The sequence below is a fragment of the Gekko japonicus genome, unplaced genomic scaffold (genome assembly GCF_001447785.1).
Source record: "Gekko japonicus isolate JY-2015 unplaced genomic scaffold, Gekko_japonicus_V1.1 scaffold230, whole genome shotgun sequence".
In the NCBI taxonomy this organism is placed as follows: domain Eukaryota; kingdom Metazoa; phylum Chordata; class Lepidosauria; order Squamata; family Gekkonidae; genus Gekko; species Gekko japonicus.
Window position 1 is genome coordinate 320,209 of NW_015161410.1, and position 26,768 is coordinate 346,976.

The 26,768-nt window shown below is 41.1% G+C and overlaps 1 protein-coding gene across 1 annotated transcript in view; it reads left to right on the forward strand.

Moving 5' to 3' along the window:
* PARD3 (par-3 family cell polarity regulator) overlaps nt 1–26,768 on the forward strand; it is a gene marked incomplete at its 5' end in the record, with an annotated part of 471,015 nt that overhangs the window by 313,124 nt on the left and 131,123 nt on the right. The window contains 2 exons of the mRNA XM_015426744.1: nt 3,889–3,990; nt 20,730–20,981. Coding sequence (XP_015282230.1) covers nt 3,889–3,990; nt 20,730–20,981 — 354 coding nt within the window. The remainder of the gene's footprint in view (nt 1–3,888; nt 3,991–20,729; nt 20,982–26,768) is intronic.

Below are 26,768 nucleotides of genomic sequence, written 5' to 3' on the forward strand. Positions count from 1 at the left end.
AAGATGTCATCTTCTTCTAAGTCCCTGGAGAAAATTCTTGATAAAAATACCACAGCAAGTGTGATATTTGGTTTATAATGCTGTTTAGTAGTACTGATATTCACTAATGCTGAAAAATAAGAAGGGCAAAAATTACATTTTGAAGTACCTGGGGAGAAGTATATGTTTTATAGTTCCCTTGATACCTTTTGTGGATTAGTTACTTTTCCTGATGTGCAGCTGACTGTCTGTCAAATAGGTAGAAATGTTTAAAGTGTTTCCATTAAGGTGACTGTTGTGTTTCCATGCCACTTCCCTCCTCTGTTCAGTTGTCTCTGATCAGAAGTTATTAACCGGTACAGAAGTTTATTTCTGCCTTCAGCACAAAGCTTCTTCCAGTCAAGGAGTGAGATTGATTCGAAACTTCGATTTGATAGCGGCCTTTTGAGTTGTTGCCCTGTGAAATCAGCTGCCCTCTGCGACCAAACATTGTAGGCCATGTGCAGGCAGCGGCTTGGATCCGAATCCTTGTTTCTACTTGTGCAGTGACCTTTCAGTTGTGGAGGTGATCCTCCACTGCACAATGCTTCCCCTGGTGGTAGGCACTTCCACTCATGCAAGACCATGTCTTTCAAGAGCTGAGAAATGCCCAGTGGACGAGGAGTGTGTTCTGCAGTGGATGCAGAGGGACAGGTAGGAACAAAGATTAAGATCCAAGGCTGTACAAATAGTTCACTTAAACTTGCTTTTAAAGTGTAGATGATGTGGTTCTTCCAGTGTTGTTCTGAGGTCTTTATAAGATGGAAGGCTCCATTGGGCATTCAGTAATTTGGCATGTGCTTTAAAAGGTGCTGCCCAGAGCTCTTGATTGGAAGTGACTTGGGAAGTGCCAGTGAGGGAGGGAGGAAAAGGCTTGGGGGTTTGCAAAAAACTGAAATCAAAATGGAGGTCCCTGGGTTGCTAAATTTGACAATTCCTATTTCAGGCATACATTAACTAAAACATTTACCATGGTTTTTAATGGTTCTGTCGTGTGTATCAGAGTATTTACTAATTTTTAATGAATTTATCATATAATATTTTCTGCATTGTGCATTGAGTCCTCTCATGCGCCTGGGTGCCTGATGAAAAGTCTTTCTTGAACAGTTGCTTTCAGAAGGAAGAAGTTGACTGCTTTGTAAATATTATTATCTGCTCATATACTCTTTCCTGAAAAGTGTGCCTTGACCATTAAAGAGTGAGAGATGAATGTACTTTACCTTGAAAGGTTTTTGTTCATATGCAAATATGCATAGTTTAATGTATGGATTAACCCCTTTGCCAATTTTGCTTGAACCGTCTGACTCCAGCTTCATTGTAAGGCTTTTAATATGTGATTCTGCAGAGCAAATATGACCACAAGTGGCAACTTGTCATCATTTTCCATTAAGAATTGATAAAGACTTATTTGTTTCATAAAGAAGGGAGACTGTGGTTTGTTTTTAATATTCTGTGGTGGTTATACATTCAGATCCTAAATAAAACACACAGAGACTGACCAATTGCCCGTGGAATTTGTACTGGTGACTAATTGGCCAAGATTCTTTGTTCTTTGTTTTGTATGGAAAGGTGATCTAAATGTTTCAAAACAATACTATTTATTTATTTATTTATTTATTTTTATTTAAAATATTTTATGCCACCTTTCCACCAGTCAGGGTCCACAGTGCAGTGAACATAGATGACATTAAAACTTTTAAACAATTAAAAACAGTTAAAACATAAAGTTCAATTAAAAACACATCATCTTTTTTTGTGCATGATTTCTGCAAGTTTGATAAAATTGGTTACCCCAGGCAGAAAGTTTACTCTGAGGTAAAATTAGTGCCCATATCAACTCGGAGATCCAAATAAACTCAAATTCTACTCAGACTATACATTTCAGGCATTCAGCTCTTTAGCTACATGTGTAGTGTTACCAGCTCTAACGCACCTGCCAGTTTTGGGTACCACTAGCACCAAACCCCAGTTGTGCCATGTAGGCAACTGTGTAGCAAGATGATAATCCAGAAGTGTGTCTGGACACACACTTTTCCAGAAAAAATTCTGGTTGCTGAAGTCTTTATTCCAAGTATATTTTTGGAATGATATTGAGAAGACACTATGGGCTGGATCCTGTTATTTTTTTACAGCTAAACTGGGTACTCCAATTCCTTTTTGCCAAGATCTTCCTATAACAGAGGAAGCCATTTTCTTTCAGAAGTGTTTCTCCATTGGGCAAAGACTTGGCATAAGGGAAGCAACTTAACAGAAAGCATGATCTCAGCCTGTTACATGGAGCCAGTGTTCCCTCTAAGCTGAGTTAGTGTGAGCTAGCTCACAGTTTTTAGCCTTCGGCTCACACATTGTTGTCTTAGCTCAGGAAGGATGGCTCCAGAGCAAACTAATTTATGCAGTAGCCAAATCACTCGCTCACAACTTTAATGCCAGTAGCTCACAAAGTAGAATTTTTGCTCACAAGACTCAACAGCTTAGAGGGAACATTGCATGGAGCCACCTCACATTTGCCAGTTTTGATCCTGTGAGGTTGTCCGACAGACTTTTTTAAAGTGTTATGTGCTAGAAAGTCTTTGGTAAGAAACTTTCCCCAATTTTAAGCAACAAAAACATCGACTGTCAGCTGTGTCAGCACTATATGTAGTATTGGAGCAGATAAATGAGGGGAGGAGATAGGAAGAAGAATCTTATCAGCCAAAGAGCTGAAAGCCTTTTCATATCTGGCAAGAACCATATTGTAGGGGGGTTTTCCCCTGTGTTTTTTGTTTGGTTTTTTTGACCTTATATCCCTTTCCCCAAGGGATACAGTTCTGGATAAACCTAGTGCAGAGCACCAGTTAAAATAAGGTATTCCACCCTTCTCTTTGACAAGGGGTCTTTATTGAGTCTGGGAGCACTATTGGAGTTCTGAGAAGAGGTAGAACACGTAGTGGATGCCACCAAGAAGGGGATGCAAGTGAAGTACAGCCAGCCATAAAATGACTGCCATGGAGCCAGGTGCCAATCACATTTTGAGCTAAGTGTCCTCCTGTGATGGAGGTAGCTGTTTCCAAATAGGCGCTCCATGCAGACACAAATGTGATGTTGTGTGGACTCTTCTGAAGCACTGTTGAAATGAGAAAAAGCTTTTTTGCCTTGGAGAATATGGAGGTGGGAATCAGGAAACACATCAGCAGGAGCCATGAAACACATGAGTGCCACATTGGGGATGACTGCCTGATATTGTTGTGGCCGTAAGCAATTTTAATTGTATTTTGTCTATTGTCTATTGCATTTATACCTTACTCTTTTTTTCTGAAGAGCTCAGAGAAGCTTATAGATGGTTCGGAGTTGATCTCCCAACCAGGTAGCTTACATAACTTGAGTTACGTCATATGCCTTCAGACAGTTGGCTGGCAAAACAAAATCATGGTGTAACCAAAGCAGAAAATGCTATGACATAGAACAGAGTATTTAGCATTTTGCTTGGAGTGATCCACTGTTGTTGTAAAGCTTATATTGCTAGATGATGGATGTGAGCTTTCAGAGTAGTGTGTCATTATTCTTACAAAGAGAAAGACTAATCCTCAGTACATTATTTGTGAAAGTTACATTGCTGAGTCATTAAGCAAGAACCACAACACATGAGTTGTGCATTCATTTAAAAACAGAAATCTCAACAGGAGAGCTACTAGAAATGCAAGCATTTTCATAACACCAATCAATTTATTCCTTCGATAATTGCCTTGGTGTAGCACTCTGCCTCCCGCCCCCGTTTGTGTGGGTGTATCCTGAAAATGAGCACATGGTTTTCCAACGTAGAAAAAAAACCCTGCATAGTTTTTGTGCATCTTGACAAGTTAGAATTTTGTTTGTTTGTTTCATTATTAACAGGTTTGGCAAACATCGAAAAGATGACAAGGTTGAGAAAATAAAAGTGCAAGAAGCCGTTACTTCAGAGGAGGAAAGAATACGAATGAAGCAAGAGCAGGAGAGGTAGACTTCATTCAGTATTTTGCTTAAACCTTGGTAGAGTGTTTTTTTTGTGCTTTATGTTTTTAGCTAAAGAATTTTACATTCCACTGGAGTTTGTTTTTCGGTCAAATGACTCTGATATAAATGTATTTGTAGAGCTCCTTTAACTAATGGGAGGAAACAGAATTTATATTGGACATCAACAAAGATAATTTGACTATGTTCCGAGGCTGTTACAGCAACCAGGCATCTGCTTCACAATTGTGAGGGGTTTTTTTCCTTCTTCCTTACAGGGGCAAGTGGTGTAATAGCTACACCTGTTCTAGAATTGTCATGACACTTTAAAAAAACATTAATATTTATATGAAATTGGAATAAGTTATCCCCCCTCCCCGAAAACCTTTGACTCTCTACTTGTTGCTGCTAGTTGATTTTATACTGTGTTGTAAACTGAATTTCAACACTAGATCACTGGAAATAAATTTTGTCACTGGAGAATAACTTTTTCCCTGTTGTCATCTAGTGTTGTCTAGATTAAATGGCCAACTGTAAAAAATAATACTGAATACTTTTTGGCTGGGTTAATTTTTCTAAATTTTAGATTCGGAATTTCTTTGCATCTGGCAGCCATAGATCACTATTCCAAAGCATCAGCAGCCTCGCCTAGGGCTCTGTGGGCATTCTGACATGCCAAAGAGCCATCCAGCCAGCTCAGGCTTCCCCATTTACATTGTGTGGGGTGTAGAGCTGCGTGCATGGAGTAGACCAACATTGTGGTGTGTATGTGTTTGCATGTATGTTATCATGTGTGTCATAGACCTCTGGATCATGGTTCGTGGCTACAGTCATGCCTCCAGTAACTGGAATTTAGTTTTTTATTGTAATCGGTAAGACGTCAGTGTACATGTCTGAACATAGGTCTGCAGCCCAAATCTGTCCCCTCCAAAGTTCCGCCAGCTCATACTGAAGTCTATTAACTTAGGCCTCTTCGTGATGTAACAGTTGGTCTAAAATGCTGCCATTATATTCCACAACTGTTTATTAGAGTGAACTGTAATGCTAACAATGATGCTTATTAATAATTATAAAATTATTAATAGAAAATAGGTCACGGATTAATTACAGTGAGTTGCACTATTGATGTTAATGAGGCTACATCATTGTAGATTGCCTTTCAATTGCATGTGGGAAACACAATTGGAGCCTTTTCATTTGGTTCATTACACTACCTTCGATGACTAATACGTGTGAAGCTCTGTCAGCAAATCTATATTTATCTGCTCATTATGTTGTTAGTTTCAGTCAGAAAACTTGCAGTACTTGTTGCTAGATTTAAGCCAGGAGTTTTAAAATCATTTCAGTGCCAGTAGTTTCTTCAGCTGGGATCCAAAGAGGCTTGTGTGCAAACCACATTTGCTTATGCACAGGGGGATGGTTGCTGATTCCAGTGTCAACCTCTGGCATCTCATGGGTGCTTCTCCAAGGGGCCCCAACACTTGGAAAGGCTTCTCAGGGGATGAAGAGACTGTCACCATGATCAGGAAGCTGTAAAGTAGGACTGTCTCCTGACTAAATAAATCCTAATGGTATGAATTGTGGTTGACTAATCAGTCTGTTAAATTTTCAAGCATCTTCACTTGAATATCTTTTCTTTGTATTTTGATTATGCCCATTTGTTACAAAGCAGGAACTACTTTGAAGAGGACCTCTCTCCTACACTTTGGGGGATGCCTCTTCTAAATGGCCCTCATCAGTTATCATTTAGTCTTTTCTTTACATTCTGCCCACTTAACTATGGACAGTTTGAAAGGTTAAACTCTCTGATTAGTTAAACATGACAGCCCTGAAAAGCCCCAGAACTGTGATGCAATAAATGCAGGGCTGTTTTCTTTCTTCAGACTCGAAATATAGGTGGCTATCCCTCATTTGTGGCTGTTTAGGATCCTCTTAACAGAATCATGAGCCAATCATGGCCAGTTTCCCTAAGCTACCAATTAGACTCAGTGAAAGGGCTCACCGAAGGAATTGTCAGAGTGAGTCTTTTGTCTGCCCGACTCTCTACCAGCAGCCTGCTGTTTTGTTCCAGAAATCTTCTCTAAGGATTTGGAGAGTCCTGTGAACAAAACTTACAACATACTTTGAGTCCAGTAGCACCTTTCTGACCAGCAAAATTTGTAAGGTATAAGCTTCCATCAGTCAAAGCTCACTTTTTGTCACATACATCTGGTACCAGCCAAAGTGAGCTTTGACTCATGAAAGCTTATTCTCTGGGGAATTTTGTTGGTCAGTAAGGTGCTACTGGTCTCAAATTTTGCAGACTAACATGACTGCCTGCCTGAAACAAATACATATGACAGTGTAGAGTACTGCACCGACAAGGAACTGGATAAAATTGCTTCTCCTTGTGGCTTGCATCAGAAGAGGGAGAATGCAGTGATTTTACCCAATTCCCTCTCCTTTGCTGTGCCCTGTGGCTTGCGAGCCTGGGGAAGATCCGCACTGCCAGCTCCTTCCGCTGGATCCAACACATCACTCTGTATATGTCTGCTATGAGATAAAATTGAGAATACAATGATGAAAGTTTTTGAAAGAAGAGAACTCCATATTTTTTGAGTAGGGTTGCCAGCTCTGGGTTGGGGAATACCTGGAGATTTGGGGGGTAGAGCCTGAGGAGGCTGGGGTTTGGGGTGGGGAGAGACTTCGGTGGGGTATAATGTCATCGAGTCCACCTTCCAAAGCAGCTGTTTTCTCCAGATGAACTGATCTCTGTTTCCTGGAGATCAGTTGCAATAGCGGGAGATCTCCAGCTGCTACCTGGAGGTTGGCAGCCCTAGCTATGAGTGAAACTATTGATCCCAGAAGTAACCTAGGGAGCACTTTAAAAAAATAACTCGCTTTCTTGCTAACTTGCCGCTTTCTTGCCGTTGGATGCATGTTGATAATGCAAAAGAGGTGCTATGGAGAGTGAAAAGTTCCCTTATGATTTTTCAGCCTATTACTAACTGATTTGTTGTATTTGGTTTCCAGTTCTGAAAAGATAAATTGGGCTAATTGTACATCTGTCTTCATCTGTAAGGATGAATTCATATCCTCTTTGTAACCAAGCCCGTGTAAGGATCACCGCCTGATAACTGCTTCCCTATAGGCTAGCTGTACATTTCTTTTAGTGTGCTTATATTGTCATGAGAATACTATTCTGTCAAGGTTGAGATGGCCACACTTATGTGTGTTTTGATTGCTTGGTGGGGTAGCCTTTGATAGCTGGTGGCTGTATATGTTAACACATATACATATATACTGGGGGGGGGGACCCTGGACACTGTAATTTGTCTTTATTGTCTCCTTTTAATTGCTGTCATCAAGCATTTTACTGCTTGGGAGTAGAGAGCATGAAACAATATACTAAGCTTCCATATAACTATAGTGGGTAGGGAAAAAGTTATTGGGGATATAGAAAACGTTCGATCTAGAGAGCAGCTTTTGTAAAGACTCCTGCTGCTTTTCCTCATATGTTCTTATTGCCACAAGTCACTTAATCTCAGTTTTTCTTGCTCTTTGAATCACTAATGCTGGGCCCCCCAACCTTTCTGAGCCTGTGGGCACCCTCTGACCCAGGGTGGTTAACATAAGCACAAAATGCCGCTGTAACCACACAGAGGAAGCCCATGTGCAGGGGAGAAGAGGAGTGATTTTGAAAATATACCAGGAAAGATGACTGAGAAAGAGTAAAATCCACACTGTGGAGGCAGCTGCTGCTGAAACAATGTTATTTGAAGCTGCACAGCCAATCAAAAGCCCTGCTGAGCAAGAGCCTCATGTGGCCCCACCCACTTTTTAGAAAACACGTTGAGGACTCCCGCACTGTACTGTTAAAGATGAAATGCACGAGAGAGCCAGGTTGGGTATAATGAATTTAGTGTGTATAACGGAAACTCAGCAAAGCTCCTCAGGGGTCAGAGAACAAGTGGATGCTCCATTAAAAAATCAATCAGCCACAATTATATAAAATTATTTTGCCCTGACTGTATAATTTTAATAGTATTTTGCTTGCATTGTATTTTGCTTGAAGTCTGGAAAGTATTTTGTTCGTATTGATTAGAGGACAAGCAAATTAATGTCGCTTAATTTTTTCCATTGAGTGAATTGAACTGAGTAGAGACTGTCATTCTGTACAGCAGGGCTGCCTTATACAATGTAGCAGGATTCCCTCTGACTTTCCTAGTGCAATCTTGTAAGCCTCAGAAAATGAAATGATTTTCAAAGAAGGGGACTTCTGGGGATGCCCAAGTAGTCATTTCTGTGGCAAATGTGTTGGGTAACTGGAGTAATTATCTCACTCTTGTCCTGGAATCCTAAGTGCTGGTAGATGAATAGGTGATCAAACACTGAAAAGTAGTGTACTGTTTCTTAGGTGTAGTAACCATTTTATTACTGCTGTGGTATTAGACTTGGAAGGGTTTTTTATTTTTGTGTGTGTGTGTGTGTGTGTGTGTGTGTGTGTGTGTGTGTAATTTGGGGATAGGGAGCTGCGGTGGCTCAAGTGGTTAAGACGCTGAACTGCAGGCTGTGGAAGGTCGGTAGTTCAGCAGTTCGAGACCCGGGTGCCACATGACGGAGTGAGCTCCCGTCTCTAGTTCCAGCTCCTGCCAACCTAGCAGTTCGAAAGCAAGAAATTGCAAGTAGATAAATAGGTACCACTTCGGTGGGAAGGTAACAGCGTTCCATGCGCCTTGGTGTTTAGTCATGCCGGCCACATGACCACGGAAACGTCTTTGGATAGCGCTGGCTCTTCGGCTTTGAAACGGAGATGAGCACCGCAACCCTAGAGTTGGATTTGACTGGCTTTCGAGGAAGGGAACTTTTACCTTTACTTTAATTTGGGGGTTGGGTCAAGCATACCGCAAGGACTTTTACCCGCAGAACTCCACATTCATGAATATCTCCCACCCAGTTCTGTTCTTTGGGGTCCCCTCTTCACCAGGAGAAGGATTTCATGGGCATTTCAGGCAGCTGTGGTTGGGGAAAGCTGGAGAACCGTGTTTTGAGGGCAGAAGTCTTTTCATCTGCAGAAACTCTACACTGCACCCAGCCTTTATCTTAATTGTTACTTAGAAATTAGGAACATATTAACAATGTGGAATATGAATATGTAAATAAATAATGGTTTGGGAGAGGTAGCGGTGTGGGAAGAATGGAACAGGAACTAGAAAAAGAAGGTAGTCTACAGTGTTAAATAAGAACATACCCATCCCAGTTCAGAACATGTTTTTACCCATTCCTCCTGAGCAGTTATGCTCAGTTATGCAGTTATGGAGCTGCAGTGGCTCAAGTGGTTAAGACGCTGAACTGCAGGCTGTGGAAGGTCAGTAGTTCAGCGGTTCAAGACCCAGGTGCCGCAAGACAGGGTGAGCTCCTGTCTCTAGTTCCAGCTCCTGCCAACCTAGCAGTTCGAAAGCAAGAAATTGCAAGTAGATAAATAGGTACCACTTCGGTGGGAAGGTAACAGCGTTCCGTGCGCCTTGGTGTTTAGTCATGCCGGCCACATGACCACGGAAACGTTTTCGGACAGTGCTGGCTCTTCGGCTTTGAAATGGAGATGAGCACCGCAACCCTAGAGTCGGATTCGACTGGCTTTCGAGCAAGGGAACCTTTACCTTTACCTTACCTGAGCAGTTATGCAAAACCCCATTCAAGGACAGTGTCATGATATCCAATACAAATGTAACGGACTGAAGGATACTGCCGTTTCTCACTTTTCAAAAAACATGAGATTAGGCTTTCCTGTCATCTGATAAAGGCACTGAGTTCAGAGTGCATGGGTGGCACTGCCACAGGTGAGTTCTAGTTGGTCAGTAAAGCGCTTAGTGTCCTTTTCAGCTGTGCCTGAGTTCTTGCAGACGTTTTCCACACTAATTGGAGACATGCATTGGTATGAAATGGCCAAGTCTCTCCACATCAGTCAATTTCAGTGCCAATAGGACTCATCTCTCCTTAAAGAGTCATTGTTGGTGTTGCAGTCCTAACATAGCAGAGGCATGGCAGAGCTGAGCTGTCCCACTTGTCATCAGTGATTCCATGTGTCTTGTCCAGGGTTCTTCATGACACTTGCGTAACACATTGGGTGCGTTCAGACGGGGGGTTTACAACGGTTAGGGTGCCGATTCCAACCGGTGTACTTACGGGCGTTCAGACAGCGAACATCTGCCTCGCGTCCCTAACCGTTGTAAATCCTTTTAAACCGTTGCACTCTGCCACTAGGTCCGAAGTGGTGGTAAACAGAGTGCAACGGTGGCTTCCGATGAACCCTTCTGTCTGATCGCTCTCCTCCGTTGCACAGCCACTTCCGTCGGAAGCCTGAGGCTTCCAGCTTTCCCCGGCCATTTTTTTTAAAAAACTAAGCGATATGCGCTCAGGTGAAGGTTCACCCTGAGCGTTTGTTTTTTTTTTTAAAAAAAGCCCTACTTTACCGTCCCGGAGGAGTCCGGGACTACAGGGAGGCCAGGTTGGGCTTTAAACTTTAAAGGTAAGTGCTTACCTTTAAAGTTTAAATGTAAGGGGGGGTTGAGCATGCGCAAAAAATCGCCATTCTCTGAATGGCTGCCTGTGCGCAAGATCAAACTGCTTTAAAAAAAAAACCTCCGACGCCCGCAGCGTGTGAGCGGGCGTCCAACGGAGGGATTCACAAAATGGAGGTGTGATTGCCCCGTCTGAACACACCCATTGAGACACCATGCCAAAACCCAGTATTGTCGCTAACTGGAGAAAGAATCCTCCAAGTAGCAATCTTTTCTGGTTTGAATGCTGGAGAATTGTGACGTTAGTGAAACAGAATTGCTTCCGAAAGGGGGGGGGAATGTATGGATCTCATGCAATAAATGAACAATTATACACATCTGTTGTGTGCTATAAGCCGGCTTTGTGGAAAGGCCCAAAAGAAGAGATTTGAGAGGCACAAAAGCTTACACTCCCAACAACAAATCTAAACGTTTGTATAGACAGACACACATGCCATTTCTTTTTGACAGTACATACATTTTAATCAGTTGTTCTTTTCCCCCCCCCACAAGCAGCTTGCTAACTACTTGAATACTAATGCTGATTAGCACCAACATATCAAGTTGACCAGAGATGGCTTTAGAGTGAATGACATAACCTGCAGGGCAGCTAGATTTTAGACAACTGTTTTACTAATTTGTTGGTAATAATATTTAGAAATGCAGACTTTGTTGATTGACATAGGATAATGAGACTGGGAGGGGGTCTGCAGTTTCCAAAAATTAGAAAGAGCTGTAAAGCTTCTATTTAAGAGTCTGTTTTTTTGTAAACATTGTCATTTAATGTGTTCATTTTGCAAACATTATCATGGTTCAATGATGCTAAAATGGAAATAGTAACCTGTCCGTCATAGCTCCAGAACCAGGAGGGGGAGCTCCCAACATTATTTTGTGGGTCTCTGCAGAAAATCTTTCATCCCTTTAATTTCCTACCTTCAAGTGCAATGGAAGTAGAAACAGAAGCTTGTCAAATGGAATGTGTGCAGCAGCTCTTGGGATTGATAATAGTGGATGAAGTAAGAATATCCAGTCCCACTATCTATTGTTAGTTTATTTATGGAAAACATTTCTATGCCACTGTTCCCCCCAACATGGGGGCTCCAAGGTGGCTTACATCAAGCATTAAAACATTTCAACATTAAAAACAATTAAAATAAAGTATATATACAATAATCCAATAAAAACGTATAAACAGACATCACACCAAGAACCTGGGAGGAGGTCACAAGCAGTTAATGCGGGCATGCCAAACAGAACAAAAAGAGGTTTTTACCTACTGGCAGAAGACAGCTGTAGAGGGAGACGGATAAGTCTCAAAACATTTTGCACCACAACTGAGAAGGCCTTCCTCGGGTTGCCACCTTTCTTGTCTCGGGTGGCAGGGCACCAAAAGCAGGGCCTCCAAAGATGACCAGAGTGGATGTACAGTGCATTGCAGCAATCAAATCTAGATGTTACAAGGGCATGCACCAGAGTGGCAAGATCAACCCCTCCACTAGGAAGGGCCACAGCTGGCTCACCAGCCACAGCTAGTGAAAGGAACCCCTGATGTCCACCCCTGCCACATGCTTATCCAAAAGGAGGTCAGGGTCCAGGAGCACCCCCAAGCTACAAGTGTGCTATTTTAGGGGGACTGAAACTCCACCCAGAATAGAAGACATCCCAATTCTTGAGTCATACCTTACCCCCACCAGTACAACTCCGTTTTGTTGGGATTTTTTAAAGTTTGTTAGCCCTCATCCATTCCAAAAACTGCCTCCCAGCATTTGTTCCGTTTCCACATGTGATAAAGCATGAAAGAAAGTCATCTGAATATTAGTTTCAATTCAGCCCACATCTCCAGATGACCTCTCCCAGCAGCTTTACATAGAGGCTGAACAGCATGGGGGGGGGGCATATTAACACCATCTTGTACTTAAAAAGGCTTCATAAATGACAAGTCCGATGCTCTTTTCAGATCATTTGTAGTGTGATATTTTAAAAGAGCCACTTGGCTGTTGTAAGAAAAGTATGCTGAGAAACAAAACATTAGGCGTCATAAACTTACATCATCTGTTGGAAACTGACTGTAGACAAATATTGTAGCTCAGCCAGCAATCATAGGCATGCCTCCTCCATCCAGCCATTAGAACTCATGGCCGTGTAAATATTGAACACTAAATAGACAGAACTTACTGTTTCCCTAAAAAATTCCCTACAGGCATAAAATGAGTGCAAACTTTGGATAAAATGTGCTCTGATTTTCAGATGTATATGAAGATTGAGCTGCTATATGTATGTGTGAAGTACATATGCTGAGTCCAGAGCAAAATGGTTGTCAAATCCAATAGTAACAGGTCTCTGATTAAATTAGCAAATATATTTCTGTTGTGGACTTTGAAGGTATTAGGCCAAAATGATATGCCCTTTTTGTGTTACAAGTGTGTCTGTATGTGTGTGTGCCCATGCATATTTTCACACTAATTGAAATAACCTATTGATACCTTGTGGTGGGCCTAGTCAATTCTATATAATGGCAATGTCTTGTATTGTCTGTTTTCCCTGAGGGTGGAAGAGCCTGTGCCTCTTACAGATAATAAAGTCTTTCTTCATCTGCCTTTAGTGCCATTAAATCTACAAGCCTTTTTTCTGTAAAAAAAGTATACTCATGAATAGAAATGTTACAACAAGAACAGAAGTCTTGTGTTTTCCCTTCATCATGCATCATCCATTTTAATTAGAGGAAAGGGTAGTGCGCACAGTGACAAGAGTGTGGAATTAAAATCATTAATTGATGTCAAGCTGAAGAGAGGCTGCTAACATGAATTTAGTGACAGCAGGAAGGAAATTAACCTTATTACTTTATTTAGAGCATTAGTTTATTTAATTTTTTTTGCTGATGCAAATCCAAAGTGCTTTATTTATGACAATGGCAAAAGGACAAATAATTCATTAAAAATGTGAATATTCATTATTTCACAACCATGAATCTTTCAAGGCGTATGCTGTTTTAGAAACACCCTCTAAAGTTGGGAGACATGCTTTGATGTTTATTTTCAGGAGTAAATATTATATTTATATAAGACTCGATGGTATACCGATACTGTTTTTTGTAGTTGACTTTGTGCACTAAGAAAAGCCACACTATACAAAAAGTGTTTCAATCAGCACTTCTGCTTACTGGAAAATGGACAGTGAGGAGTATCAAGAAAAATACCTTTCTTCACATTTTCCATATAAATAGCATTGGAATAACTGATTAGCCTTGTCTCAGTGATAGTTTGGTCTAAATAAAAGTGGATGTTTAATGGGAAGCATACCCAACCCCGGTCCTGAAAGAATGAAAGTACCTCCCTTTCAGATAAATTGTGCCCTCTGAGGTCATGATAAAAGAATAGTGAGAGTGCTGTCTTCCAGCTTGGGCCATCTGGAGCTATTAAAATATCAGATGGAGTCAGGGTATGAACAGCAGGATGCTCTCCTGGTGTATTTCCAGAATTCCCAAGGAGACCATAATATTTTTACTGGGAAACCTACACTTTCATTCTCGTGAGCAAAATATTTTCATAGCTCTTGTACACTTGACAAAGAGACTCTGTTCACTGTAAATAACAGTCACTATTTTAGTTTAGTTTTAAGAGTTTCTGATAGGTATCAGAATTTTGATTTGATTATTGATTGGTATATTTTGCGAAACCTGCCCAATCCAGCACTCTTTGTGCATTAGCCATGGTGAAATAGTTGATAGTAGAAGAATAAAGATCTGTGCACTCTCAGTCTTCTAACTCATGTCCTTTTAAACTTCCAGTGGTCATGCACCTTACAGAATACCATAACTACTTTTATTTGTGTGTAGGATGTGTTAATTCAATGATATCATCATTCAAATCTACATCATGGACACTGAGTTGACAGCTATCTAATTTGATGTATTTACACCACAGTTTACATGTTGTAGTAACCACATTCCTTCACAAATACTGGGTGCAGGGAGCACTTTCAAGAACTGTTGACCTCCTTTAGAAGCCATAGGTTGCTATCTTCTGACTTCCAACATATTTGCTTAATCCAGTCATGCCCAATCACATACCATTTTGCCAAATCAGGGCTATAGGCAAGTTTACATAGAATCTTAAAAGTGTAGAACATCAAAGAAAAAGAGTGAATGAGTAGAAAGACAAAAATGCAAGAATTTGTCCAACAAGTTTAAAGGTTGTGTTCATTCATTCTCAGGATCCTTAGACGTTATCATGAGAACTTCAATGAGAATTTCAGTGATGAAAACCACTTTTTTCCTGAATGAAATTGTGCACACCTTACCAGTTTTCTGCTATGGGAGAATGTTGGGTATCTTTGTACAGAAAAGTTTCCATTCACACAAGGCAATGTTTGATCATTGCACCAGATTAGCTAAATGTTACACCACAGAATATGCCCCAGTGTCCAAGTGTTCTTCAGTAGACAAAATGCTTGTGGGAAAACATTTCCTGAACAGAGAAAGTACAAAACCTGCTCCAGCTGAGGATTCTTTAACTTCCACCAATGTATCTATTGATAAGCTGTTTCTTTATTGAAATAACATCTCACCTAAACACAGATGTCCAGGACTTATTGAGCAAAACAAACTATTCTGAAGTGTATATTTAAAGTTAGTTCATTATTTTTAATTTAAAATGCTTGTATCCCACTTCCACAAGGTGCAAGCACTTGATGCAGCCAACAATGCATTATTTAAGTATAAACTTTAAAATGTATTTAATAAGAGTATTTATGAATAAAACTGCAAGGAAATTCATAAAAGTCAATAGACTCTTTGTTTTTACTGAGCTTGCACAGCTGAGCAAAGAAACTAAGGACACCAAGAAGTGGGATGAAACAAGCTGCAAATTGCTTAAATGAAAATGGTATAGGAATATGGAGTGAATTGTTATTAAATTTACTGTTGTGATGTCCAGCAAGCGTGGTATGGACAGTCTTCTGAGATGTCCACTTGTGAGTTAGGTTCTCCATTACAGCCATCTGTAACTAACATATTCAGCATGGTCTACTCAGCTTTGTGTGTTCCCTGGCATCCCTTGTAGCATCTGAGGTAGCCTTCTTGAACACCCTCTCATTGTTTCCCTACTGCTAATGATTTTCCATTTTGTTGCTTCTGCCCACCTTGTTATGAAGAAGCAGTTCACAGTTGACCCTCAGAAGGAATGTCCGAGTTGGGTGAAAAACATGCTTTCCCAGATCAATTGAGTCTAACATAAAATTTCTTCTTTGACTCCTATCAAAGTGTGGCAGACAGAGCCCATGTTCTGCTTGAGTGACAAAGCAGGATGTGCTGGCTATCTGTCCATTCCAACTAAAGGCTGGTCTTTAAGTGGGTCTTTAGAAGGCTCAGCTTCCACTTCTTGTTCCAAGTCTGGTGAGACTCCAAGACCAAATCTCTAGTAATATAAACCCAGAGCTTCATAACATGGAGAGTACTCAGGGCAACTCCCCCAGCAGTCAGCATGGACACAATTTGACCTTTCTAATCTCAATGAATGAGGTGGCAGTTTTAATGGTGTTTTTAATAGCCTTTCTAATAAAGCCATGATTGAGACTGTTCATGCTGCTGAATTAAACAGAACTGGAAAACATTTCAAATTGTCCAGCTTACACTTCAGGAGTCCTAGCTAACAGCACTTAGAGTGTTTAATTCTTAAGGACACTAGCAATTATTTGAATAATTAGAAGTATAGCAGAAAGTGAAATCTCAACATGTGTCCTTGTACTGTCCATCAGGATTGTACTGTCCATCAGTCAAGCGGGAACAGGCATTTGTAAACCTCTTAAGCCCTGATCATTTGATCCTGCCTATACACTTTCCCACTGCAAAAATTATTAATGCTCAGAGTGCTTAACTACAGCAGGCACTGAAGCATGTTTTAAGAAAAGTCAAGGCTAGATCTGAAGAAGGAGGCTGCATTTAAGGAAGAAAAGTACAGCCTATAAATGCTTAGTCCACACTAATTATGTTCTTTCATAAGCCACTTCCTTACCGTGCCGCTAGAGAGTGATTATGAGTGAAAGTACTACAGCCACTAATTATTTGTTTTGTTATTTATTGAAATACTGTAGGCCACCTTGTCCCAAAGGCAGTTAGCATAAAACTGTGACACTGCATGAAAACAGAAACAACATCCATTACCTAAAGCAATCCACCCAGATCAAATAAAATGAGCAGACTAAGCCAACAGATGGCTGTCTTGAACCAGGTTGTTCTGTACCTTCGTCTGAAAATTGGCAGTTTCTACCTTCTAATGGCAATCCATTGTAGAGTACTGAAGCAATTGCTGGAGATATTCTAGAACAGGCCCTGTCCACTCACTGTATGGGACTGAAAATATCTCCAAGGCCACTGAGTATATACTCAGTGCACCTCTAAGCTGCTACTGTTGACTTCCTGTTGGTGTAGTCCAGCAAAGGAACTCTACTACAATGTTAAAGACAGAGGCCACATTTGAAAATATTTTTTAAAGTGGCAAAGTTTTTGTACAATTCAATGTAAGTCCCAGTGCATTTTCCAAAGATTCATCCTGTTCCCAATTTTTTTTAAAAAAAATGGAGAATCCATCTTTTCTCCAGTGTGATTCTAATTTCTGCCAATTTTAAAAATCTGAAACCAGTCTCTTGGCTTTTTTTCAAATTCAGATTTTAAAAAACACATTCTGAAATAATGCAGGTCACTTCCCAAGAACTTTGACCACACAATGTATCACTTCTCTCAATCAAAAGTATTGAAAGCAGTAAATATGGAAGTGCTAAGAAGTAATTTCATATCAATATGTTAACTGGGAAGAGTGAATAAGCTGATTCCTTCCTGCCTCAGCCGGGAGGGTAGGGTAGAAATCTAATAAATCAAATCAAATTGCATGTTCAGCTCATCCAATTGGAGCTTCACTGCTTAGTCCACAGCATCCATGTTTGACTACTCCTTGGGTACTTATATCCCAGCTGAACTTTAATTGATGTCATGTCTATACCCCCCAAAATAGCTTTCTATATTAGCTATGAGTCACTCCTGCACTTAAGGCTCCCACTGCTGGCTGTAACAGCTGGAACTCTAGGAATGTGTGGAGGCTTTTCCTGTGTCCTGCTTGTAGAGACAGGGCTGGGTGGCAGCCAGTGTATTGTTAGAAAGCCAAAGTCAAAACAAGAACTTAAAATATGAATATTTAACATTGAAGGTGCCTGGAGAAATGGGACAACGTTATGTCAAAAGTTCTATTTTCTTTTGGACTGACTTTAAAGCACAAGGCTTCTCAAAACAAAACAAAAAAAATCCAAACACTGCACACATGGCAAACCCTGAGTTGCCACTAAATACATATTTGGGAGCTAAAGCCGATAAGGGCTCTCTAATAAGTGTGTCTGCATTACAAATAGTTGCTAATATGTGTGACACATTCATGTTTCAGGTTTTCGTATGTGTACATAAAACATCTTGGGGTTCACCCAAATACGTCATGTGATGAAGCCCTTAGTTACTGAAAGGAAACCTCCACTGTTACTGTAGGATAATCTTCATTATTAAGCCTACAAGAGGACCAAAGGGCGACTTCCCCTTCCCTCCTTAGATTCTAGAAGTGATGCAAGACTGCTGTTTTGCAAAGGCCCGTCTCAAATGAAAAAGGGCTTGGAGATGAGTCTCACCTTTCTAAAGGTTGATATGAAGTTGCTGCAGAGTGGGCTGTGATGTTTGTTACAGTCTTATGATGGTTGTTTTTACAGCTTGTATTTAAGTTTTTAATGTATTTTAATATTGTGAGCCACCCTGAAATTTGCAATAGAACAGTGTATATATGTTTGCCTAAATAAATGCATTATTTGAAATAAATGACATATCTGGCATGACTAATTAAACTGAGATGCATGGTTGAAATATGCAGAGTTTTAAAAATATTAATTATAGGTAATATTCACCAAGATATTTATATAGTCTGTGAATGAGTGAAATTGTATCCTCACTGGTCAATGGGAAGTTTTCTATTGATTTAAACATGGTCAGCTGTTATACTTCAGACTTCTTTATAGAAAACATAAAGTCGGATTGCTTAAAGACATTAAATAGCCTGCGAGTGGATGAAAGGCAGAGTTAGATTAAGTATATGATAAAACCTCCACCATATGCTTTTAATGGTTACTGAGACCATTGAGTTGCAATGTGATAGCCTTCCATTGTGAAATGCATTATCATACAAATGGCAATCATTAATAATTACCACATGCAACTGAGTAGAAGCACTCCCAGCTTTGCTGGGGCCTCCTTGTGGCATGCCAGGAATGGTTTGAGTGACTGACACCATTTACACTGATGTCAATGTTACTTGTTTACATAAGGCAGCTTGAATGTCCAGACTAAGCATCTGGGTTAAAACAGCAGCATGGTATTCCAGTTTGGGCACTAATGTAGTGGCTAAGGCTCAGTTCAGCCATCCAGTTAACCAATTTGTTTGTGATGGACATGAACCTGCCAAATTGTTGGAGTTGTGCACCAGATCCATTCTCCTTTTCTGCAAGTAGCCGAGATTAAAGACTTAAATGTTCAATGAACCCCAGTTAGTCATGACATGCAAGTGTGGCACCATCAGAGGTCATTTCGGGGGGGATCGCAGTTCCCCCGGATGAGGTACGGGGGGCGGGGCACATGATGAAGCCCCGCCCCCTGCTTCCGGCCGCCCCGCTTCTGGCCCTCATTCAGCCAGGAGGAGGCAGGAGAAGAGGGAGGGTAAGTTGCTTCCTCCCTGTCTCTCCCCACCCCTGCCTGCCTGGGGCCAGGGAGGGCCTTCGCGGGGCTTCCTTGCACTCCCGCCGGCCTTGCAGGGCCACCGCCGGGCCCCTCATGGGGCTCGCCAGTGGAGCTGCAAGGCTGGCGCCGGTGGCCGGGACCGTTGGAGGCGGGGTGTGTGGCCTTATGACACACTTCTGGTGATGTCAGGGGGTGTGGCATATGCTAATGAGTTATGCTAATGAGTTCCCCTAGCTCTTTTTCTATGAAACGACCCCTGGGCACCATAATTAATTTAGTCGGATTTTTGTGACAGTAACCAGGACTAAACTGTAGCTAAGAATCTCAGTTACTGGCTTGTTTGTATTCAACCACCATTTTTTTTCTTGTATTCCTATAATGCCTTCTGGCCCCTGGAAAGATTATTCCTGAAGTTATAGGATCCACACAGAAGAACATCCATGAACATTATCACACAAAATTGAGGAGGAAGAAATGAGTTACACTGCTCTTGTTCCCTCTTTCACAAGTGTAGCTCCATTGAAGGGAGGAGACAATTTCATCTCCTTATCCCTTCAGCCCTCAAGCCTACACAGTTATTTTGCCAGCCTTGGGACTGATCCTTCTGAGGACTGGAAATGGCTTGCAAGAAAGGTAAATTCTGTTTGCATTCCATGCAACCATCGTTGGATACAAACCACTGGGTAAGAAACTATGCTCAGTTAAAGTGGTCGCATTCATATGTCATGATTAACTGGGGACAGAAGAATTCTGTCTTCAATTGTGGCATGCTGCAAGGAGGAAGTGAGGGAAGAAAGCATGTTAACTCTGGTGGTTAGCTAGTCAAACAGAGTCCATGCATTAATATTGTCTGGATTGAGACCAGTGGCCAAGAAATGAATCGGCACCAGGTTTAGTCTTATTTTTGCCATGGACTCATTAGGAGGTTTTAGAGGAGCTGCCATATGCCTTCTGGCAATTATAATGAAACTTACTTTATGTGGTGCTACTGAGAAAGAATTTCAAGAAGATAATATATGTTTAGAGCTCTCATCACTTGTAGGCAGTATGTAAATGCTCTTGCCACATTTTACTTTCCACATAGATTGAGCCTGTGGCCTACACGCAGTTTTAACTGCATGTAGAGAAGATGGTGAAAAGTAGGAATAATATCCATTTAAAAAAGCCCTCAGAAGGATCACATACAACTGGCAAAGCTCCTTGAAACTTATCTACAAATTAAATGGACCTTATCGAGCATTACAAAAAAATTACCACCTTTGGCTGCTGTTTTGAAGCATAACAAAACTATACTCAAGAGTTCCAAGTCAAACTGAATCCATTCCAGACCTGAAACATTGCTGTTACATCACTTTGTGATTAGACAAGCTATGTTCTTACTCATGAGAAGAAGCATTTTGTGCCCTGTTTTCAAACATATTTCTAGCCTTATTTCTCATTTCCAGAATTCAAGCCAAGACTCGAGAATTTCGTGAGAGACAAGCACGGGAACGAGATTATGCCGAGATCCAAGATTTAAACAGGACGTTTGGATGCGATAGCGACTCAATGTACGCTGGAATTGTTTCATATAATGCCTCCACAAATAGTGGCACAATGAACAATAGACCACAGAGCCCAAGGGAAGGACCGACGGTTGAAGCATTATATGCCCAAGTAAGGAAAGCACGCAATTCAAAGTCTTCACCTGCAGACAGGTAGGCACCAGACGGCAGTCAATATCCTGCTTTCAGTGTCTGGCTTGCAATTTATTTATTTATTTGTTTGGCCAAGGGAGGTGACTGTTCATCAACAGTAAAGCCAGAATTGCATTTTATTAATGGCTTTTTAAAAGGCTTTGTGGAGGAAAAAGTATTGAATCTGCACAAATCAAGACGTAATGGAATGAGCAGTACAATCTTTTCAGACAATTCTAACTCTATTCATCTTCTGGAAAAGTTTTTGGAACAAAATCCCACCGTTTAGTGTAATTCAAATTAAAGTCACACTTTGAACAGCTACTGGTTCAATTATCAATAGCCTTAGCAGCATGTTGCGGTGTTTGTGTGAGCAGCGTGCAGCGTCTGTCTTTGATTTTCTGAAGCAGTGACTGGCAGAATGTTGCAATGCTCATTCCCCCCCCCCCCCCGCTGGAATGAAAACGGAATCCTTTAGACTCGTGTTCACAGATGCCATTCCAAGTTTCATAGGATTCAGAGGCATGTGGAGATGCCACACCTGGAAAAAAATGAGGGCAGATTGTGGGTGAGAGAATGCAGAAATATGGGAATGTATGAACAAAGAAAAACTGAGTTTACATGGGGACAGCCTGAACTAGAGGTGATCATCCTTGCTTGGGATGGAGACATACCCATCTATGATCGTCATACAGAGACAGGAGAGATCTCACCATCTGACTCTTCTTTCACAAGCCTTCATAGATAATAAATAGATTGTTTGGACATTTGCTCCTTGCAGAGATTCAGATCAGTGCATAGAAGGTGGTGAAGGTCAGCAAGTATGGTCCAACTCAGTCTCATATATGTGTTGGTTGTACACGGATCCATCACCTTGTCTTTTGATACCTGCATTTTTCACTATATCTTGTATAAGGGCATGTGGCTTTTCCCACATTTGCTAGCAATATTAATTGGGCTAACCTATACTCTCATATGGAAATATGCCCAGTCTAGCAGTAGTACTCTCAAATAATGGTTAAAGTATCAGAGGACGGGATCAAAATATGACAGCTGATCGCTCTCGCTGATAGCTATCTTAGGTCATGTTCTGCTTGGCATTCTTTACCGATAATTCTTAGTGCCAAAAGAAATGACAAATAACAGTAATCTGGTTCTATTTAATTTATAATGGAGTTATTGTGTGGCACAGTGTGTGAGCACTCTTGTGTTAATGTCAGGTTTTAAAAAATGACATTTGGGACCTAAGGTTGTTTTGAAAGTTTTTATCTACAAAATTATAGGAAACCTGTCTGGAGTATAAGTAGGCCATTGTTGAGAAAATCTGTGTCAGATCTTTTCAGAGAATTATTGTGTCGGTATACCAAGCTATAACAAGGGCTTTTGAATTGAAGTTTGTTACATAAATATGTGTGTTCATGAGTGATATTTTTCTAACACACCATTTCTAGTTATGTTCCAGCAAGCATAATCGAAGCAAGTTTGTTCCACAAATTCTTCTTATTTTAACTCCTTTTTTTTTGGCCATCAAGTCACAACCAATTTATGGCGACTCTGTCGGGTTTTCAAGGCAAGAGACATTCAGAGGTGGTTTGCCATTGCCTACCTCTTTATAGCAACCCTGGACTTTCTTGGTGGTTTCCCATCAAAGTACTAACCAAGCCAACCCTGCTTAGCTTTCAAGATCTGACAAGATCAGGCTACCCTGGATTTTCCAGGTCAGGCCAATGCCTGTCTGTATGAAGAGTAAAACATCAGAAATGGGTGTCAGAACCCTTGCTTCTTTCCCAAAGAGAAAACCCTGAGAAAAGAACTCCAGTGTGATACAGAGGTTTTCTTAGCTGTACTTCAGATTTTAATGTGGCATGTTGGTGTGTCTGCATGTTTTGAGTCAGCACAAAAGGGAAAAGTAAGGAGTGTTTTGATGTTAAAGTTCAGTTTTGTCAAGCGCATTTGCATGACTGTGCAAGCAAACTATACAAGCTACTCCTCCACAAATCAAAACTTTCTTTTGCAGTAGGATTGTCAGCCTCCAGGTGGGGATTGCAGTTACCCTGGAATAACAGAGATCAGTTTTCCTGGAGAAAATAGCAGCTTCCAAGGGTGGTCACCATGATATTACATCCCAGCTCTTCCCTCCCTTCCCATATTCTACTGTCCGTGGACCCTGCCCCAGAATATCCAGGAATTTCCCAACCCAGAATTGGCAACCCTGCCTTGCAGTAATTCAGCAGAAGAGTTTTTATTGGTTCAATTGCTATGGTGTGAAGGATTAGAGCCTTTAAATTATGCTGGCCAATATGAACTCAGCTCTATCTTGCATTTCCAGCAGATCCTAGGGAGGCTATGGAAACAGTGAACAAGTGCTTGGAGTCAGTTTTGGAATGGATGAGGTCTAAGAAACCTTAATCCTGATAAAATGGAGGTACTATTAGTGGGGGGAGATTTGACCCAGGAACTGGCCTAATTCCTGTTCTGGATGGATAGATGGATGGATGGATGGGGTTGCATTCCCCCTAAAGGAGCAGGTTTATAGCTTGGGGTGGGGGTCTGCTGGATCTAAGCCTCTTGTTGGATAAATAGGTCACAGTGGTGGCCACTGGCCAGGGACACCTTTCACCAGCTCCGGGTGGTAGGTCAGCTGCAGCCATTCCTGCTCAGGAAAGACCTTGCCACTGTAGGGCATGCCAGTAACATCTGGATTAGATTGCTGCCATGTACTCTACATGGGGCTGTTCATGAAGACTGTTTTGGAATGTACAGTTGGTACAGAATGCTGCAGCCAGAATGCTGACTGGAGTGGGTTATAGGGCCCATATCATTCCAGTCTTGTTCCATTTTCACTGGGTCCCAATTTGCTTCCATGCCCAATTCAAAGTGCTGGTATAGACTTTTAAAGCCTTGTAAGGCTTGGAGCCAGCATATCTTAAGAACTGCCTTCTCTTATGTGAACCTACCCATCTACTCCAGCCATCTTTGGAAGCCCTACTTCAGGTGTCCCTGCCCTAAGAAAAGGCATTCTTGGTCATGGTGTCGAAACTTTGCAACTGTCTACCAGGGAAATTAATCTGTCTCTCTTTATAATTGCCTTCTGCCAGGGGGTGAACACTTTTGTTGTTGTTTCGGGATCCTTCACTAGCTCTTATTATCCCTCCTCCCTGTTTGTGTGTTTTTGTGCATTTATATTTGTATGTGTTTGTATGATATTTTCTTTAATTGTTATGAACATTGTACATATATTTGTATTTCAAATGCTTGTTAGTGTTTTAATGTTCATCACCTTGGAGATCCTGAATTAGGCAGACGTATTGCACAAGAATGTTTTAAATAAATAATAAATACATACATACAGTTTGATATGAAGAGTCCTCTCCGAAGCTGTTGTTAAAACTGTCAATTTCCTTTTTGGTTCTATATCAATAGGTGTTGCAAGCTTAAAACCTTCTTACATAGCAATCGCTTTGTTCCAATCAAGGAAATTCCTGTAGAACAAAACAAAAGGTGCAATGGACATCATTTGGGGAAATTATTTTCTCAGGCAAAAAAAAAATTGGTTGATTAGTCTAAAAAAATGTGCATTGTGGATGCTTTGCCACTGAGGATTGTAAATAGCTACAGAGTATTATCAGTTGTCAGTTCTTTGTAGTGTTCTGACAACTGCAGAAGTTGTTTGGGTTCTTACGCCTCCCCCTACTAGGCTTGCCAATCCCCAGGTGGAGAATCTCTCGATTTTGAGGGCTCCTGCCCACTGCCGGCCAGTGATTTAAGGGCCCTCCAGTTGATCAGCACCAGCACGTGTCCCAACAATCAGCTGGAGGGTCCTTTAAATCCTCAGGAGGGGAGGGAGAGGAGCTGCCACTGGCCACATGCCTGAACTCCCAAGTGGTGAATTCATCACTTGGAATTCAGGTGCGGGCAGGCCCCGCTCACAATAAACAATTTAAAGGGAAGCTTCCCTTTATTTTTATTTTTTGTGAGCGGGCGCCACCTGTGCCTTCCAAGGGGCTGCATCCCCCATATGATGACGTCACTTAGACATGATGTCACTGCATTGAGGAGTCCCCACTCCCTCCTGGAACACCCCCCCCAAGTCCCCCGCCAGTGAGAGGTAAGGACCTGGCAACCCGACGCCACACACACACTAATTATCACTGTCAGGGGGGGGGGGAAACAAGACTCAGTTTCTAAGGTTCTTTTAGCTAAACCAGGCAGTATCCAGGGACTTGCATTCCTGTAGAAGAGGCTTTTAGCCAAGCCTAGATGTGTGCTGCTGATGTTTTACATCATATGAAAGAAAACATAAAACCATTGATCAATAATGATGGGGAGGGTTTTCCCCCCATTGTTGCCAATGACTCTCCTGCCATCCAGAGAGAGAACCCTATGAAAAAGGCAGTTGCTAATGGGCATTTACTGGCTGTCGCTTTACCATCTCTTCCCACCAAGAGTTCATTGTCCTCTGATGTAATTGAAGTGAAATAGGCACTGTGCTGCTGTAAACCTAAATAGCTTCAAAATAGTAGGCTTGAGTCCCCCAACTTGCTGTGGACACTTTAATGGAAACATAAATACCATAATCATATGCTTTTTGCATTCATTTTGCTATTAAAAAGAAAAATACCCATCTGAAGAGAAGAGACCTCCAGGAACCGGTTGTGTTCCATTAAAAATGGAATCAAGTTGTATCAGAGGCTGAAGAATGTTTGACCAGAGCAGAAGGAATGAAAGAGAATTCATCTCCTTTGTTTAGTGTAAGAACCATGAATGCAGATTGTTAAAAATTGTCACCCATAGCACTGATACACTGCTGCCATAAGGAAACAATGGGCCATTTTATTTTACTGTTAAACTTTTGTTTATCTAGCGATATTTACCTCAGCTTAACTTCAGAGATAAGCAGTAGCATATCGTTTAATATGATTCAGAAAAAATCAGAGAGATTTTCTCTCTGAGGCTTCTGTCTATAATCATTCTGTAATATTCCAAGTCATCTTTTACTACTGCGGCAGAATATTATATACTATATAGTAACATCAGGGTAAATATTTCTTAATGGAAAAGCAAGATACTTGAATATTGTATTAAACTTCATTATTTGTAATGTCAGCTTTGTGAGTGATCTTTAAAGTCTGAGGGTACCATTCACTGCATATAAATCTAAGCTTTCTGCCAAACTCATAGTAGATGGAGGAATGAGTTATTACTCAGTGTAATGCTTTCTGTAAGTGCTAAAAATTTATTTCTTTTTCTCTTAAACAGAGAGTTATGGCAGATCTTTGAGTTGCCATGAGGTAGTACCTTAAGAAGGCTATAGTAAAGTGAAAGGCCATGGTTTTATTACTACTCCAAGCCCCAGTGCATTCTGGTCTGAATTGTTCTAGGCAAAGCATGTGGATTTATTAGCTTTTATTCTTTGCTTTGGTAACTCATAGGTCACCAAATGGACAACTTGCCTAAACTTGAGCCCTGCCTCACCCTGGAAGATATTCCCACTGAGATCAGTTTTAATGGGGCTGCCAGAAGCAGTATTGTTTCATGCAGCATAGCTAAGAATACCATTGTGAAGTTCTTAGACTGCACGGGCCACACATTTGTCTGTATTTAGCAAAACTGCAGAGACATTCAAAGATGGCAACCCCTCTAAAAATGTGCTAGACTGATACCTATCCTGTTTCACAAAATTTTGAAAAGCAGAACTCCCCTGTGGCAACTTACTCCCCCCCCACACACACACACATACTAGGGTTTGCTCATGTATGTATTTACCATACCTTTATCTAGTCTAGACCTGGGACATTTAACATTAAG